The 19126-nt window shown below is 36.3% G+C and overlaps 2 protein-coding genes across 5 annotated transcripts; both read right to left on the bottom strand.

The window, feature by feature from the left end:
- Positions 1 to 10990: 10990 nt before the first annotated feature.
- Positions 10991 to 13716, bottom strand: LOC136206451 (uncharacterized). Of its 4 annotated transcripts, none has more exons than XM_065997767.1 (5): positions 13308 to 13711; positions 13146 to 13227; positions 11820 to 12508; positions 11646 to 11727; positions 10991 to 11561 (listed from the first exon to the last, which is right to left on the bottom strand). In XM_065997767.1, the coding sequence occupies exons 3-5, from the start codon at positions 11847 to 11849 to the stop codon at positions 11395 to 11397; spliced, it is 279 nt and encodes a 92-aa protein (XP_065853839.1). In that variant the 5' UTR covers positions 11850 to 12508; positions 13146 to 13227; positions 13308 to 13711; the 3' UTR covers positions 10991 to 11394. The 4 variants fall into 4 exon arrangements, with proteins under 4 accessions (XP_065853839.1, XP_065853761.1, XP_065853615.1 ...); XM_065997689.1 differs by having other exon boundaries at positions 13331 to 13711; XM_065997543.1 differs by having other exon boundaries at positions 11430 to 11566; positions 13331 to 13716.
- A 681-nt stretch (positions 13717 to 14397) lies between these two features.
- On the bottom strand, positions 14398 to 18791 carry LOC136234847 (uncharacterized). Its single transcript, XM_066024338.1, has 6 exons — positions 18293 to 18791; positions 16736 to 16815; positions 16505 to 16627; positions 15577 to 16407; positions 15264 to 15480; positions 14398 to 15175 (listed from the first exon to the last, which is right to left on the bottom strand). The coding sequence occupies exons 1-6, from the start codon at positions 18588 to 18590 to the stop codon at positions 14640 to 14642; spliced, it is 2085 nt and encodes a 694-aa protein (XP_065880410.1). The 5' UTR covers positions 18591 to 18791; the 3' UTR covers positions 14398 to 14639.
- Between the last annotated feature and the right edge of the window lie 335 nt (positions 18792 to 19126).

Genomic DNA, 19126 nt, shown 5'->3' with positions numbered 1-19126 from the left:
ACTTCCAAAGACGTTCTGGGGCTATGCCTTAGAAACTGCCCTCTTCACCCTGAACCGAGTACCAACTAAATCCGCTGTTTCCACACCATATGAATTGTTCGTTGGTAAGAAACCCGTGTTCTCATTCATGAGAGTATGGGGTTGTTCAGCATATGTCAAACGCGTTGCGTCCGACAAATTAGATTCTAAATCTGATAAATGTTTCTTCATTGGATATCCCAGGGAAACCACATGGTATTACTTCTATCATCCAGATGATCAGAAAGTAATAGTATCCAAACACGCAACCTTCTTAGAGAAAGAGTTTCTCGAAGAAACACAAAAGGGAAGCGTGATTGAACTCGACGAAGTTCAAGAGGAAGAAACAACGACTGAAACAACAGAAGCGGTTGAGGTACCCGAAGAAGTCCCATTAGATGAGACTCCAGTGGCACCTATTCGTAGATCACGAAGAGTTCGTGAACTCCCAGTTAGATATGGTTTTCTAGTGGGAGATGATGACGAGGTTCCCGTGTTAAACGACGAACCCGAAAACTACGAAGAGGCTCTTACTAGTCCAGATTCTAAAGCATGGCTTGAGGCCATGGATTCTGAAATGGATTCCATGTATACTAACCAAGTTTGGACTTTGGTTGATCCACCCGAAGGGATAAAACCCATTGGGTGCAGGTGGATCTTCAAAAAGAAGACTGACATGGATGGAAAGGTTAGCACCTACAAGGCTAGGTTAGTAGCGAAGGGATATCGTCAGAAACAAGGTGTTGATTATGACGAAACCTTCTCTCCTGTTGCTATGTCCAAATCAATCAGAATCATGCTTGCAATTGCCGCTCATTTTGATTATGAGATTTGGCAAATGGATGTGAAAACAGCTTTCCTAAATGGAAATCTGCTTGAGGATGTATACATGATGCAGCCTGAAGGTTTCATATCAAAGGATGCAAATAAAGTTTGCAAACTTCAGAGATCCATTTATGGACTCAAGCAAGCATCTAGAAGCTGGAACAAGCGTTTTGACGAAACCATAAAACAATTTGGTTTCGAACAAAATTGCGAAGAAGCTTGCATTTACAAGAAAGCAAGTGGGAGCTCTATAGCATTTCTCATACTATATGTGGATGATATACTGTTAATGGGAAATGACATTGCTCTATTACAATCGGTGAAAATATGGTTATCCAGTAACTTCTCAATGAAAGACCTTGGTGAAGCAGCCTATATACTTGGTATAAAGATCTACAGAGATAGATCGCGTAGACTGCTTGGTCTTTCACAGGCTACATACATTGAAAATGTGCTAAATCGGTTTAGCATGCTTGAATCGAAACGAGGTAACTTACCCATGGTACATGGAGTAAAGTTAAACAATCATCAATGTCCTAAAACTGATGATGACAAACGACGCATGGCTGTAGTCCCGTACGCCAGCGCGATCGGTTCGATTATGTATACTATGCTATGCACTAGACCTGACGTAGCGTTCGTGTTATCTGTAACGAGTCGTTACCAAGGGAATCCGGGAGACGAGCATTGGATTGTCGTCAAAAACATTCTTAAGTACTTGAGAAGGACTAAAGATATGTTCCTAGTGTACGGAGAAGGAGATCTGAAAATGAATTGTTCTTTATATCATTTGTTTTAATGAGATATATGTTTTATAACTATATAAAGGCAATCCCTTTTAAGCACTAAATAAAGTCTAATAAAAGGAAATCCGTAAGTTTGTTTAAAGTGATTATAAAGTGTTCATACAAGCATGAAGTGAGACAAAACTTTATAATAAACTAATAAACTTAAAACCACCCCAAGTCAAGTGATATGTTTAGGATTGATATATCACAGTTGAGACTTGTATGTAACAATGTCTTCTGTCCGACAGAAAGCTGATCTCACAAGCTTCATATATATAGATATCTGGACAGTTACATAGATCCGGTGAAACGTTGTTCATTAGGATTGGGGATCCGACTTGAGATAACAGGATGGGTAGATTCATCCTTGTCAACTGTTCATCTCATTGGTATTACTAGGTATAACTAATCCTCAGACTCAAAAGAATGTTAATTGGTCATCCTGAATTACTGAATGTGAGACTTTGATCTTGCGGTCCCACGATCCTTAACAGAGATGACTCTGGGGTGTGAACTGCAAAGGTTGGGTGTCACGGGAAGTAATTTTAGGGTAGTTATACATTGGATTGAGCATTTATCACTCCCGATTAATGGGAGATACATCCAAGGATCGCTTGTGGAAGACTCGACTCTAAACCCTTGCAAGGTGATAGCTTAAGAGTAGAAATACAGATTTCACTTAACCTATCTTTTTGAGTTGACTCGTCCAAGAACAAGTAAAACGAACGTCTCGCTATATGTGACTTGACATTACCCATAGTCATAAGATTCAGTTCAAGGATGTAGTTGATAAAGGATCGTATTATACCGTAACTAATACGGAAGGGTTAACGACAGAATCAACCTGTCTTCTTAACGGACTCTGGGGGAATGATTACAGACTTGCCTATAATATACTCAGTACATCATTCCGTTATGCAAGGATTAAATATAATTCTTGAAGAAATTAATTTAATAGTTGCATACGTCCAGAAGTAGTAAGGACCTAATGGATCACACATAAGACTTGGAACCAAAAGAGAGATGGATATGATTAATAGATGGAAGCCCAATTGAGCCCAGTAAGGCCCAAATATATGGAGGGGGCCGAAATTTATATATAGAAATAAGGAATTAATTTTATTCCATTAATCCTAATTTGATTAGGATTATGAATTAAATTAATTAAGAGATAATTAAATTAGGAGTTTTAATTAGATTAATATACTCCTATTATTATCCAATTAGGTTATTTATTATTATCCTAAATATATTAGATATATAGTGAGATAATAATTAGGAATCCTATTCCGAATTGGATTCCTATTAAGTAACCTATTCCTATTTAACTAGGGTTTAGATACAAGCAACTATATATACCCCCTCCCTATAGGAATTTCGACTAAGCCTATCCCTCCCCCTTATAGTGATTTTCGAAATTGCTAATTAGAGAGAGAAAAAGAATTCCCATCCCCTAGTTCGTGGACAAGAATTCATACGGCATTCCATCGATTGATTAATCTTATTCGTCCCTCTTTCTCCTTGATCTTGTGTTGGTTAATTAGAGGCAATCTAATTTGGGTTGCATCTCATAAGGGTTGATTTTATCTTAACCTCACCATATTCTACTTTGCGGTTGGAACCTCGGAGAAGAATTGTGGGCGCTTCTTTAACAACGGTAGATTGTTCATCGAAAGGTATTCCTTCTTATCCCTCTTTATATGAAATAACGATTAACGGATCCTATGGTTAAAAGGAAATAGGCTAAAATTTTTATATTTCCGCTGCTATACCTTAGCCCTAATTTCCTTCAGATATTTTATCACAACTAAACAAAGTTAAATAAAAGAAAATCTCAAGTTTATTTAAGTAATCATAAAGTGTTCATACAAGCATGAAGTGAGACTATATTTTATAATAAGCCAATAAACTTAAAGATGCCCCAAGTCAAGTAATATGTTTAGGGATTAACATAATGTTGTTGAGACTTGCATGTAACAATGTTTTCTGTTGTGAACAGAGAGCTGATCTCACAAGCTTTAGAAATTCAGATATATAGGCAGTTGCATGGATCAGGTAAAGGAGTTCACTAGGATTGGAGACCCAACTTGAGATAACAGGATGGATGGATTTATGTAGTGTCACCCGTTTTCGTCTCAAATGTATTAGTAGGTATGAGTAATCCTTAGACTTAAACAAACATTAATTAGTGATTATGGAGTGTGATGTTTTGACTCTGTTAAACACGATCGATAATAGGAGGGTTCCTGGGGTGTGTCCGAGCAAGCGTTGGGTATCATATAAATTAATTGCAGGATAAGCATTCGTCACTCCTGGTAAATGAGATATATATCCATGGCCTCTTGTGGAGAATTAACTTGAAATCTTTTGCAAGATGATAGGGTTAAGAGTAGAAATGGAGATTTCACTTAACGTATCCATTCGAAGTTAATTCTACCTGGACAAGTAAAACAAACATCTCATTATATGTAACTTGACATATTCCATAGTTACATATTCGTTTAAGGATATAGCTATGGAAAGGTAAAAATCAATATCAACCCGACTTCTTATCGCTATGGGGGAATGTTTACGGTTCTGCTAGTAACAGTCTGCGCACTCATTCCACTATACATTTCGTTGATGTTAATTTGTTTAAATTAATTCCAATAGTGATGAAGCTCTTAGCCTAGTGGTTGAGAGCTTACCTATGCCTTGGGAGGTCATGGGTTCGAATCACATCCGGGTCTAGTGGGGATTTTTCTTTCTTCTTTAATGTAAGCGCACTGCGCAAATTTTAAAAAAAAAAATAAATAATTCCAATAACTGCATACATGGGTCACACATGAGACTTGATTAGAATTGTGAATTATTAATTATATGAATATATATATATATATATATATATATATATATATATATATATATAATGATAATGTTCCTAATATTAATTAGTAAGTATAATATAATTATATATCTAATTAAATTATTATCCTAACATAAATAAATATTCTAGTGGGATTAGGATATGGATTTTTGGATTAAAATCTGTTGTCCCAGCTATAGTGCCCCCTTACCTGTCTCCCATTTATTTCATAACATGTGTCTAATTTAATCCTAATAAGCACTTAAACTCAATTTAACGTTTCTAACATTTAGTTATTCTAATCCCAACGTTGGTTAACTTTTATCAACAAAAATGTCTCTCCTCACTCATATATGTCTTTCAATATTCTTTTCTAATCTTTCTCTTCCTATTTATTCTCGTCATCTTTTATTCTCTTCTAATTTCTTTCCCTTCAGGATAATCAATCTCTATTAAATTTGATTTTTTTTTAAAAAAATTTGGGCTTTATGTGAATTTAAATCTACTAATTTTAACCTGTTGTTTCTTGTACTTTGTTCAAGGGAAAAAGAATGGAGAGATTGGTATTACAATGGGGATATTAAGACAAGAAAAATAATTTAGTCCATATATCTTAATGCTTAGAACTAGGTTTACAGAGAAGTTAATTAAGCACTGGAGAGGAAGAGATTAGAAGATCATGCAATTTCCGTGTTATCTGTACTGGTGATAAAAAGATTAGAAGATCATGAAAGCCTCCACGCTATAAGTGTTCAGCTTTCAACCGAATAATTCTGAATGGTGGAGATTTCATTGGGACTAGAGGAGAATCAATCTATGACTTGAAGTTTGCAGATGAAAACTTCAAGTTGAAACATATAGGACCTGGGATATTAATGGCAAATACGGGAAGAAATCGATCAGGAGGAGAAAATTGAAAGAAATCCTAATTGATTGGAAGAGGAAGAACATGTTTGATATCCTTAATCCGTCTGATGATCAAGTTAACAAGAGTTGGAGATTTATTAGATTTAATTAAAGTTAAACAAATGTTTTATAAAATCAATACAGTTAAACATATGTTTAGGGTGTTAAGCTTATTAGGATTAAATTGGACAAATGTCATGAAATAAATGGGGGACAGGAAAGGGGACAATATAGCTGGGACATCATATTTTAATCTGGAATTATTAATTATATTTATATTAGATATAGATTATATTAGCAATTTTATTTATTTATTTAGTAAACCTATTCAGATTGAGATTCTAATTAATTGTTTTAATCTAATCAGGCTAAGGGTTAGGAAATTGAAACAATATAAACACCCACTACCTAAGGAGTTCAGCCAACACATAACTCATAGAAGAAAATATTCTTCCGACTTCCACTAGAAAAATTATCTTTCTCATTTACTCTCTCTTTGATCACTTGTTGATTCCTTTAGAGGCAATCAATTTAGATTGTTATTCATTGTTTGATAACGTTTTTCTTTTGTTTATTTGTGTTTGTGAAAGATGTTTGATTTCTTCATGGGCACTTCGTTTGCAACAGTAGATAGATCTTCACAAAAGGTGCACATGTTTAATACCTTTTAATTTGAAATAACGATTAACGAATCTTAGAAAAAAGGGAAATATATAAAAAAAATATTATATTTCCGTTGCACCTACATTTGTCTATTTTCCTTCAATAACGACGTTTAGATTATCACATACTTTAACTATGAAGAGAAGGTTGAGTCATCCGTTAAGTGAGATTTAAGCAGAAAAAATGTCAAACTTATTTAAAAAGTTCACAACACTATAGGAGAAGGGAAGCCTAACCCCTTGTTTCAAAAACAACAATAACAACAACGCCTTAGTCCCGAAATGATTCAGGATCGGCTAACATGAACCATCATATGAAATCGTGTAATCAAGTCGTGTCCGCGACACAAATTCTCTCCCTCCACTATGTCCTATCTACTACCATATTCTCCTCAATCCCTAATAAACTCATATCACTCTCGATCACCCTCGTCCAAGTTTGCTTAGGTCTACCCCTACCCCTCACCACTACATCCCTTTGCCACTCTTCAATCCTCCTAACTGGCGCATCAAGCGCTCTTCGTCTTACATAGCCAAACCACCTTAGTCGGTTTTCCCTCAATTTATTATCAATAGATGTAACCCCTACTTTTGTCCTAATTATTTCATTACTCACCCTATCCTCACCGACATCTTATGAATGTGATAGTGTTTCACTACCTAACACAACGTACCGTATAACAATGCTGGTCTGATTGCCGTGCGGTAGAATTTTCCCTTCAATCTATTAGGCATGCTGGGGTCACAAAGGAAACCCGTAGCACTCTTCCACTTCGCCCAACCAGATTTAATCCTATGAGCAACATCCCCATCTACTTCTCCATCCGTTTGGATAATAGATCCTAAATACTAGAAGCACTCTAAGGCCTGAACAACTCTCCCATCTAGGGTGATTGTCCATGCCTCCCTACTCCTATCGTTGCTAAACTTACACTCCAAATATTCTGCCTTACTTCGGCTCAACTTAAAGCCTCTAGATTCTAAAGTTTGTCTCCATAGTTCCAACTTCCTCTCCACACCTTTTTTTTGTCTCATCAACCAACACAATATCATCTGCAAACAACATGCACCATGGTATACCATCTTGAAGTGAACTCGTTATTTCATCCATAACGATGGCAAAAAGAAATGGGCTTAGTGCAGAACCTTGATGCACTCCAATCATAATAGGGAACTCTTCAGTCTTCCCAACACTGGTATGTACACTCGTGCATGCTCCCTCATACATGTCCTTTATGATGTCAATATATTTCTGCGAAATGCCTTTCCTTATTAAGGCCCACCAAAGTACTTCCCTTGGTACCTTATTATATGTCTTCTCTAAGTCAATGAAAACCATATGCAAATCTTTCTTCTTATTTCGATAGTGCTCCATTAATTGTCTCATTAGATGGATGGCTTCCATAGTTGATCTTCCCAGCATAAAGCCAAACTGGTTTTCCGAGATCTTCACTGTCCTCCTTAGCCTTTGTTCGATCACTCGCTCCCAAAGTTTCATAGTGTGACTCGTTAATTTGATTCCTCGATAGTTGGCACAATCTTGGACTTCACCTTTGTTCTTATATAAAGGGATTAGGATACTTTTTCTCCATTCTGATGGCATTTTATTGTGTCTCCAAATTTTGTTGAAGAACGTCGTCAACCATTCGATTCCTCTCTCTCCCAAACATCTCCAAATCTCAATACGGATGCCATCACGTCCTACTGCTTTCTTCAGTCTCATTTTATTTAATGCCATTTTGACTTCGCCCTTTTGAATTCTCCGCATGCAGTCACGATTTATCATATCGTGAGGGATACTTATATCTCTAACATCTTGTCCGCGATCTCCATTAAATAAGTCATCAAAATAGCAATGTTATCAGAACCGGACCGGACATCAAACCGGATTGGTAACTGGGTCATGGGTCACTTGGTCGAATCGGATGGCTCGAATTGGTCGAACCGGATGATATAATAAATAAATAAATAAATAAATAATATTTATATATATTAAATATATATAATTATTTTAAAATTATTTTTATACATTATATATATCCAAAATAAATTATAAACAACTTTTGGTTTGTTATTTTTTTTGTTAATTTGAGTCTTAAATATATAACGAATAAATTAAATTCAAGATAAATTAAAATATGTCAGCATATTCTATATCATGAGATCTTTTTAAAAATATATTATAAACTCAAAACGGACAAGTAATGAATGAGAAATTGATGCTCAAAATGACGACTCCAAATAATTTGGAAGAAAATAAAAATAAATAAATATAAATTAATATAAGATCCCTTAACTTGAACCAAGTCCAACCAATATAAACAATTAAGTTTTCAAATCCAGAAAAAAAAAATCCAGCCATATACATTTAAACAATCCGTGAGTGGACTTTCATTATAAAAAAATAAAAAAATCTCAGTTTTTTTTAAGAAAAGAAGTATATCCCACATCGGAAGTTCAAAGACTAAACATTGAGTTGGTGGGTTATAAATAGAACACTCATATGGAAGGGAATACTAGAGGCATTTGGTAAAAGGTTATAAATCTTTGGGCTTTATTTATAAGCCCACCATTTTTTCAGCCTTTCTAATTTTTTCAGCCTGAATGTTAGATAACGGGGTCACACCGGCCGAACCGTCGGGTCCCGGTTTATTCCCGGATCTCTCCGGTTTGTTTATCATTCAATAAACTAGTAAGGTTCGGACCGGTTTCCTTATCGGTTTCCGGTTCGATCGGTCAAACCGGTCGGTCCGGTCCGAGCCTGATAACATTGCAAAATAGAACCTCTATCGTTCTTTGATATCCTTATCTCCAACTAGGACTTTTTGGTCCACATTCTTCACACATTTAATTTTTCCGAGATCTCGCATCTTTCTATCTCTCATCCGAGCAATTCTATATATGTCTCTTTCCTCTTCCTTCGTATCCAACCTTGTATATAGATCCGGATTCACCTTTGCTTTAGCCTCTCGTATGACCTTCTTTACTTCTCTTTTAGCCTCTTTGTACTTTCTGTAGTTCTCATCGCTCCTGCATTTCCTCAATATTTTATAGGATTCTCGCTACTCTTTACTGCTTGTCGTACTTCTTCTGTCCACCAAGATGTACCCGGTGGCATGCTACCTTTAGACTCCCCTAGAACTTCCTTCGCTACTTCCCTTATACTATGCTCCATCTTAGTCCATATCGAATCTATATCTAGATCCATATTATAAGTCCAAATATCTTTTTTGGTCATCTCATCCATAAGTTTTTGTTGATTCTCCCCTCATAGTTTCCACCACTTAATCTTAGTCTCCACTTGTGGTGTTCGTTTTCTTATACATCTCCTACTTCGAAAATCAAGCACTACTACTCTATGTTGGGTTGTCGTACTCTCACCAGGGATCACCTTACAGTCAATATAACTCTTCCTCCAAGCACTCGTTACTAGGAAGAAGTCGATTTGGCTCGCATTACCGTCACTCCGATAAGTCACTAAGTGGGATGTTCTTTTCATAAACCATGTGTTCATGATACTCAAGTCATAGGCTGATGCGAATTCCAAAATATCATTTCCTGCTTCATTTTTATCTCCAAAACCATGCCCTCCATGAACACTCTCAAACTCATCTCGCCTAGAACCCACATGTCCATTGAGATCACCACCCAGTACCATATTTTCATCCCTAGGAACCTGTTGCACCACTTCTTCCAAGTCCTCCAAAAAGCTTGTCTTATAGAGACATCTAATCCTATTTGTGGCGCATATGCACTTATAACATTCACAACCTCATCCCCTATCACGAGCTTAATACTCATAATTATATCGCTCTTTCTAGACACCGCTACTACATCATCATTATACTCCCGATCAATAAGAATACCTATTCCATTTCTACCCTTATCCTTTCCTGAGTACCAAAGCTTATAACCCCAATGAGCTATCTCTCTAGCCTTAGCTCCAACCCACTTAATTTCTTGTAGGCACATTATATTTATTCTCCTCCTCTTCATAACATCTACAATTCAACTAATCTTCCTATCAAAGAGCCTATGTTCCATGTCCCAAACCGTAACCTACTACCCCTACCCCTACCATTACCGTTACCCTGGATAGCTTATTTACCCGCAACCCTTGCATATTTGATACCACCCCCGGGTCCTGGGGTGGCGCGCCGCTTCGGGGAGACGACCTAGCATCCCTTGTACATTTTCACTACACCCGGGTCTAGGAAGTGCAGTGCGTCGCTGAGTAGGGAACGCCCCCACGATATTCATATTCTAGTTCATGTCATAAGATGTGGCTAAGTTTTACGTTGGCCGCCACAAACCTACCGCAACCCTCCTCCTTTGTCCGAGCTTGAGACCGACTGTAAATGCCACCAAGTGACCCTCACAGGCGGAGTTCCTTGTTTAAAAAACATCTTATAAAAATCCAGATGACCCTTAAAAGCCTGGTTGATCACTTGGTCCTCACTGGGAAGCATAACCTCTAGTTGACCAAACTATGGATATTTGGCCGTAAATTCAGTCAAAGAAAATTCATCCATAAAGATAAGTTGTTGGGAAATTCTTAGGCTTTGGAACGTAAAAGGACCTTAACAGGCCAAAATGGTGCCATTTTGGCCCTTAACATGCCAAAAAAGTTACCAAAGTTACAAACTGCATAGTGCACAATCTTTGCACAATTTCACATTTTGATATACAACCTTCAATTGTCACATTAAGATGTGAAATGGTAGCACGTTTGTAATTTAGCCACTATTACTCTATTTATTAGTTTTCTTCAGAGTTCCATTCAAGTGGAAAAGGATTGACAAAGAAGGCAAATATCGCATTATTGTCATTTCTGTTGACGATCGATTTTTCCCATCACACAGCAAGCCGAACCATACCTCTCCGGAATTTCCCAGCTGGCCGAAGCATTAGCGGACCCTCCCTGATCTTTGGTAGTTCCGCCTTATTCAACTAAATTTTGAAATTTTACAAATGTATCAATTAACAGTATTACTTATTATCATAGCTGCAAACTCAAACAAATGATACATATACATTCCAAATTTCTACATTTTCAATATTATGATTTTTCTCTTAATCAATTACCCAATAAAATTTACATAATCTGGAATGTGAATTGAATGTGTTATTATTTAGAAAACAATGTTGAAGGAAGAATGTGTGACATTTACATGAGAAGCAATTGGCATTCCTCAAATACAATCTATATAGTGCAGTGCAGCTAAGTTTGTAGAATAAATAGAGGAAACATTCACTTTAAATAAAAGAAAGAAAGAGAGAAACAAAACCAACCTGTAAAACTAAGAATTTTCAATACATGTATAGTCAGTATGTGTTTGTGTGTGAAATTTCATGTGTGTGTGTCACCAATACTACCATCAGTAAAATCCTGAATTTCTAGAATTTCAACCCTGCGCTTCATCTTCTTTCTGAGTTTAATTGCAACATCTGCTGCTGTAAATCTACCGCAAACCACAACCCTGCACTCTTGCTTTGAAATCATGTGTGTTTCTATCTCTACACTATCAAACAAACACCTTTTAATATTACTCCAAATGACAAATACATATATCTCTTCATTAATAAATCAGATATTTGTACCTTTCATGCTCAGAATAATCCTCCTTGCTTTCCTGCAGCAAGCGTTGCAGTCCAGGTTTATTCTCATCACCATGCAACATGCCTGCACTGGTTCAAGATCATAACTATGAATAAATCTCCAATGCTATGATTTTAACAGAAAATGAAATTCTTGAAGATGCTCTTTGTACTTGCCTTTGCCGGCATGAATTCGCGAACTGACATTACAATCAGATCAATGATTGGTTGCTAATGAAAAAGGGAACCTTTTTATGCTGGGAAATTGAAGAATCATAGACAACTGTTGTTTCTTCTTTGGAAATTCTTCACTTTGATTTTGGAATCTGATTCTTCTTTTAGGCTTCAAAATTGGGGTTTGGTTTTGTAGCCACAGGTTGCTTTGGTTTAACTTTCATGCCAAATAATTGAAGCTTAGTTTTCTTGTCTTTGAAGGTTGTATTAGACAACATTTAAGCCATCTAACCATTTACTTACCCTGACAAAGACTTCAGAGAGAGGTGAGATTGATTTTTGCAGTTTAACCACTCAACAAAAACAACTTTCTATTCCATAATTTTATAATAACAAAAGAATATTAGTCCAACAAATTCTCATATTCTTTCTCAACTCTTATTCCTCAATTTTATACAAAAATTACTTACAAAATCAATACGACCTGAAAAGCTCTTTTGAAAATAGAACTATATGGCATGTTTGGACATTCTTAATATGTAATCAGTTACAGGTGGACCGAAAAATCCGTTTGATCAAAGCTAGTTTTCGAAGAGGATTTCTGTATACAGCAACAACCTGCTTTCTGGGTTCATATCTACACGTAAGCGTCACGTTCTTCTCCAACACATTAATCAAAACAGATTCTGTATCTGCCAAAATAAAATATGTTCGTTCAGTATAAATTCATAAGCAAAACTTTTAGAATATCATGCCAAGCAAGCCCACTCCAACTTGCAGATATTTCAGCAATCAATGGGGGACCAATTTTAGCAAAAAGACACTAAAGAAAATGGGAGATGCTCTATACTTGAATAATCCGCCATTAAAAACAACAATACAGTAAGGGAAAGAAACTAAAGGCTGCCAATAACTTGCCCACTTTTCCACTCTAAAATTTGACTTAACATCAAGAATTAATGACCATGTGAATGTAATATCAGCTTCTTTTTCCCCATTTTTTTTACTTTTCTCAACACAATATCAATTATTTATCATGTTCATATCTGGAAATGTAAAAAAAAAAAGTATAGCAAAAAGAATTTACAGAATTTTAAGCGGAAGCTAGAAGATTTACATGCAATTGAGGGCATCCAGCTAAAATAAAATAAAGACAAAAATAGAGGTAACAAGACAAAACCAGCAACCTACTTTATATGAGAAAAAAGAATGGTCCACTTTTTTCCATTCTGCCCTACCTAAAAGTTGCTATTTTAGACCAATTCAACTATCAAAATTAACTAACCGTTAGAATATAATAATAATAATAAGGTGTGTTTGCTTGCTTACTGTTCATCCTTGACATGATTTCAGCTACTCTCTTTTGACATTCAGTGCATCGAATATCTGCTGAGAGAACAACTTCCTGAACCTGCTTCCAGCAAACAACATCCACAACACAAATCATCCATTAAAGTTCAACATTACATTAAAACTAAAAAAATAACTTACAAGGAAGGAGGCAGTTTACGAACAAGAGGCATTGATAAACATTCGACATAGGCAAGGCTCCCAGGAAGAAGCATGCCCTTTTCCTTCTTCAATCCAATTCTTAATGTCTCCTTCTTCGGCCAATCATTAAGAGCCATATATCTTCTGCTATTATTATGTAAGCTTAAACAAGAAAGATATTCATATATACAAGGTAGGTAAGAAGTTAAAATCTCATCTTGAAGAAAGAAAGAGAAAGACCGAGAAAGAAACACAGAAAAAGATCTAAGAACGGCTTCTGATGTACTGATAGAGCGAGCTCATCTTTTTGAGATGTTGGAAAAAAGAGAATGAAGATAAAACATTTTCAACAGTATGAATAGGAACATGTTGAAGTATTAAAAAGCCTAAAAAGGTCCTTTTATGCATAGTTCTCAAAGATGCCTCTTCACTCAAGGAGGCCCACACCTACCCCTGTTTCAGAAATTTCTCCTCCACAATCATTCTAGATAGATTACTTGAAACATCAAACTTTACTCCTAAGTTCAGCTTTTAGTTTAAACTAGATCATTTATGACTCATAAATTATGAGTTTCAGTTTTCACCGTAACTGTCAAACTTGAACAGATACAGAAAAAGAAAAGTTTTTAGCAAACTGATTTGGATTCTTTAGCTACTTAGACGCTACAACTAAATTACCCAAAACAAACAAGTGGTCTGTAGTTTTCCGTACATTCCCCCCAGTTGATTGAGATTTGGAACAGAATATTTTACTGTAGAGTTATAAAACATCAATATCAAAACTGCTAAGAATGTCAATCATGCGCTCAACACGTTAATGGATACATAATACATGGAAAAGGATTCAAGCATAAACAGCTTTTCAACTCACATTCAGCTAATAGTGGGAAAACACCGCATAGTTGTATACAAGTTTCATGCTCATCAAAAACTGGAACTATAATCAAACAAGATCCATGTTGCAAATGATACAAATCCACTCATACAAAATAGACCAAGCATCTGCTACTTGAAGCGAAAATAAAATGGAAGATACAAAAGATCACTCATAACAGTGGAACAATAAATAATAATGCTGATAGCTTGAACATGAAGAGCAGGAAAGCAGTCGGATGCTGAATTTTATTGCTGAATATACAAATTACAGGAAGCTGATGAGCATAGATTATACAGTGTCTGTGAGCAGGCTTGGATGTTAACTGGTTATCTTTGAATTAGCATTCAAACTAAAGCTAAGTGCACGCAATATACACCATTGGAAAGCAAAAACTACAAATAATTTAACCAAGATTGGAATTCAACACACCCTATCCCCAACAAAAAGAAATCTCATCACCTAGACATAACCAAGCTTGTTAGAGGCTGTGCAGTAGAACCAAATAAAGAATCCCCCATGTACTTGCAATTATCATGATCAACTTTGAGATTCGTCAGAAGCCGTAAACTTTCGCACCCACTGGATCCAATGACTTCTTTCCAGCTCTTACTGCCACTAGTTTTATGGTGCATTCTCTGGCCACCACTCCCACTACTACGCCTTCTCTTCTTTGATGAGTTCCACCTTAACTGCGCAAGAGTATCATCCTTTGAAATGTCACAAACCACCTCCAAATTGCTTCCCTTTCCACTTCCGGAATCTGACAAACGATCACTAGATCCCACTTTAGTTTTTTCGGACTGCTTGCTATTATTTATAGCAGTTTGAACTGATTTGTTTAAATCAGTTTTGACATCTTGCTTGTGGTGAAAGAAAGATGATAAAGTGGCCACAATATCAGGCCTTTCCCTGATCTGTATCCACCCATTCCCCAACCATTCTTGGGAATGCCTTAGTTGTGCACGGCAAAAGACTGAATCTTGCTTTTCTCCTGCAATAGACACAAACCATCAGAACTGAAGCTAAGAAAGAAAGATTACTACAATATAAGAATTTCTGTATAGAGATTTTTTCCTGACCTGGAAAGTAGACATGAAATCTATCATCAGATTCTTTTTGAACAACAATGCCTTCCTGCCAAACATCATTCCGCCAAACATCAACGGAAGCTCCAACATCTAAAACCCAAGAGACTAGACCTTTATTGGACTTCTGGTGAGGCCGGATCATAGCCCTTCCAGAAATCCGTATTCTCAATTGGTCAGGAACTGCAATTCTGGTAGCTAAAATCCATTCCTGCAACAATAAGCAAATATCATATATAATAAGTCATTTACAGCTGACATCTCTTTTCCATATAACAACAAATAAATATATATACTCAACACACACCTCTAAATTGTTGGACTCGTTATCTGCATCTTTAATATCTTGATATCTGACTTTCACCTTATTTTTGCATGTCTTAATTATCAAAGCTCTAAACCAACAACCTCTAATCCCACTATCCTGTGAAAGCACTTCAACTTCCAAACCAACTTTTAGATGCTCGGAAAGATTCTGCGTTGTCTCTGTTCTTGGCACAAGGGCAGCAAAATCTCCTCCAACTGAACTGTATATTTCGCTACCACTTCTGAATTCAGTTAAAATATCTTGCACATTATGCATATCCACCATTGTTCTGTCCATTGACTCTTTATCGCCAATGTGATTATCAACATTTTTTGACGGACAATGCCTCTTCCTAGGTCTGATCCCGTCATTTACATCGGCTTCTAGTTTCAGTCCATCAACAAGCTGCTGATTATTTGCCTGACCCATTTCAGGAGAAGCCATATTTATAAATCTAAGTATTGCTTGTTTCCAGTAACCTTTAACTTGGGTGATATCAAAGGGCCTCGCTTCTTCATTCTCAAACAGCTTGTAACAGACGAATGGATTCAACACTGTATGTCTCCCATCCTTTAGAAACTTCTCAAAGTGCAGGGGACTGAGGACAGAGGCTGTTCCATCTATGCATTCGATGCTGAGATCTTGAAGACAAAGAGAAAAGAAAATCTCTCTGTCAATAAATTTGTGAGGCAAAGCAATACCAACCTCATCAATTTTATGAAACCACCGTACCAAGACCATCTTGTTCCCTTTAGAGTCCTCGTACATGTCTTCCAAGTATGCAACAAGCCGTTTATCCTCCTCAGCTAAGACATGTACAAAGTCGCATACCTACAGAAACATTTAAAAGAAACAAACACAACTGCAATGAGTGACAAATGACTAAAAAACAAGTTAGGTACACAGGAGATTTGAAAAATGCACTCACCGAAATTTTAACACCATTACGGGAAAACGACTGGTAATGCTTTCGTCTTTTCCTGCATGTCCATGGAGATCCTAACCATAAAAATTCTTTGGTATGATCTCTGAGCTTCTGTAGTTGAGTGTCCTGAAATCAAAAAATAAAATTTATAAATGAAACATATATCACACTTAAACAGGAAATTCGAGGACAGCGACCTTCAAAGAGCAGCATATCAACAAAGACAAGCCATACCTTAAATTTTCCAATATCTAACTCAGAGGAATCACTGTTATACAATGAACCAGCAAGGTGTGATGACTCAGACAGTGAATCTGGAAGAAAAATTAAAAGTAAAATCAAAACTAAATGATTATGCTGCTTAGGAATCTGGAAGAAAAATTAAAAGTAAAAATTAAAATTGTGATTTGGTAAAATAAAGAAATTCTCAATAAACAAAAAGCAGCTTAGGAAACTAACAAGAAATTATGGATGAACATAATATGAACAATAATAATAATAATTCATGTGCAGATACAATATACAACCCAAAAAATTACAAAACAAGTTACAATTATCAAGCAAGAAATAACAAATCATAAGTATTTTGAGATAGGGGGGAGTAAGAATCAATATCAGAGTGGACAGATTCAAATTTCACTACAGATTTCAGTCACTTGTGTAAACGTAATAAATTTCCATGAAAGATCTTAACCTAGATATTGAGGCCACAAGGATCCGACGCTGTCAACCAGCTCTTTAAAATTGAATAATTATTCCTGCATCCCAGATCATTGTCAGTTTGCAGTAACATCACACCACAAATACGAGATGATGTTTAAGGCAAGGGCACAGTTCATAGACATGGAATTATATAAAAAGGACACAAAACAAGGTAGGAGGGGAGCCAAGTGGCAAAACCAAGCGTAAAATGTAATTAAATAAAAACAAAAAATACAAACTACAAATTTTAAGTGATTTAAAAATTCAAAAAGAAAAAATCCAACTTCGATGGGGGCCGCATCAATATATTTTCTGGTGCAATTGAAAAATTAGTGCCCAACTTCTTGAACAATATACTGTAGTTCCAGTTTCAAAAAAAAAAATTGAACAGGAATCTTAGCGGCTCAAATATCAGTACAGAAGCCAACAACAAAAAGACAGAGGGAAAAGAGAGACGAAGAAGCTAGATTCACCCATGATTTATCAAGACGATAATACACAAGGATCCCGCACTATAATTTCTATAGGTTCGGTTTTTTGCCTAAACTTTTATTCCACGGTTCGCAATTATTGTGGCAAGCACGCAGATTTCTTATCAAAACAAGAGCCATATAAACCAACAAATTTTGCCGTCTTGTTCTTGAAAGTATGCATAAGAGGCTTATAATGAACCAGAGAGAGAAAGAGATAGAAACCATTTTTCAAACTAAAAAATCACAGATGCGAGTTTCTTTCTCCACATCAACAAAGGTAATCGACACAGATCTGCAAGAAAGAGCTGGCAAAGAAAAAGTTGCCCAATAACGAAAAATAAAAGTCATAGTCTGAATTGGCAACAAATTGATAGAACAATGGCATATATCATATCGACTCATAAATACAGAAATCATAATGAAGGAGAGAAGGGAGCCGAATTCTATCAATCCTGCTTCCATACCATAAATAGTTCATATATGTCAGACAAGTTCTACAGAAAACCCAAAAACCTAGAACCTCATGAGGTTCAAAATTTTGAAGATGGGAAATAGAAAAATTGTCAACTTCGCTTTGAGAGTAAAATAAAGCAAGGACTTTTTTTCTCAGTCGTACCTGAAACAATGGAATTGAGCCAATCAATGACCTCTCTTCTGGACTTAGGCCTGGAGGAGGGTACCATAGAAAACAAAGGCGATGTATTCCTAACAACGTAATGATAAGATATATGTTTCAAGCTCTTCTCTTTCCCTATTACGGCCAGATCTAATCCTCCATCCATCCTCTTCAGGTAATAAAGGATTTCTCTCTTCCCTCTATCGTTTTTCACCTCCTCCCAGCTAACGTAACCCAAAGACTCCATAACCAGCGGCGACCTTAACCTTTCCATGAATTCAACCCGGCGGCGGATCATAATTCTAATGGAAGCTGCGGGCAATAAGAAGCGCACGCAGAGAGGGTAAGCTAAGGATAACGATAGGATATTTTGCTCTCTCTCTCTCTCTCTCTAGGAATTCTTCTCTTGTATTGTAGGGGATGTATCTGATTTGTTTTGAAAGTTTATAAAATTAAGGGAACTAGGGTTTTGCAATCTCGAATTGGGAAGGAGATGGACGGTTTTGATTGAATCCACGAAGATGCCACGACGAAAATGAGTGGGAAACTGCGAGGATTTCTATGGAGGGAATATGGTTTCCCAAACTACCCTTTTAAATTAATTTTAATTATATTTGGTTATAGGTCACGTGTAGTGCATCGGCGAAATGGATGGAACAAGGTACAAGTTGAAGACGGAGGAGATAGGAGACGGAGGAAGTGGTGCCCGCCATTTCCGGGATTTGAATAAGGAAACTCGTTATGTCTATTCTCCAGCTGGCATTTCATTTTTTTTACCTCTTTTTTCTTTTTTTTTTTTTTTTGATAAGAAAGGAAGAAAAAAAACAAACAAAC

Source organism: Euphorbia lathyris, chromosome 1, assembly GCF_963576675.1.
Source record: "Euphorbia lathyris chromosome 1, ddEupLath1.1, whole genome shotgun sequence".
In the NCBI taxonomy this organism is placed as follows: domain Eukaryota; kingdom Viridiplantae; phylum Streptophyta; class Magnoliopsida; order Malpighiales; family Euphorbiaceae; genus Euphorbia; species Euphorbia lathyris.
This window is presented reverse-complemented; position numbering and strand designations above follow the sequence as displayed.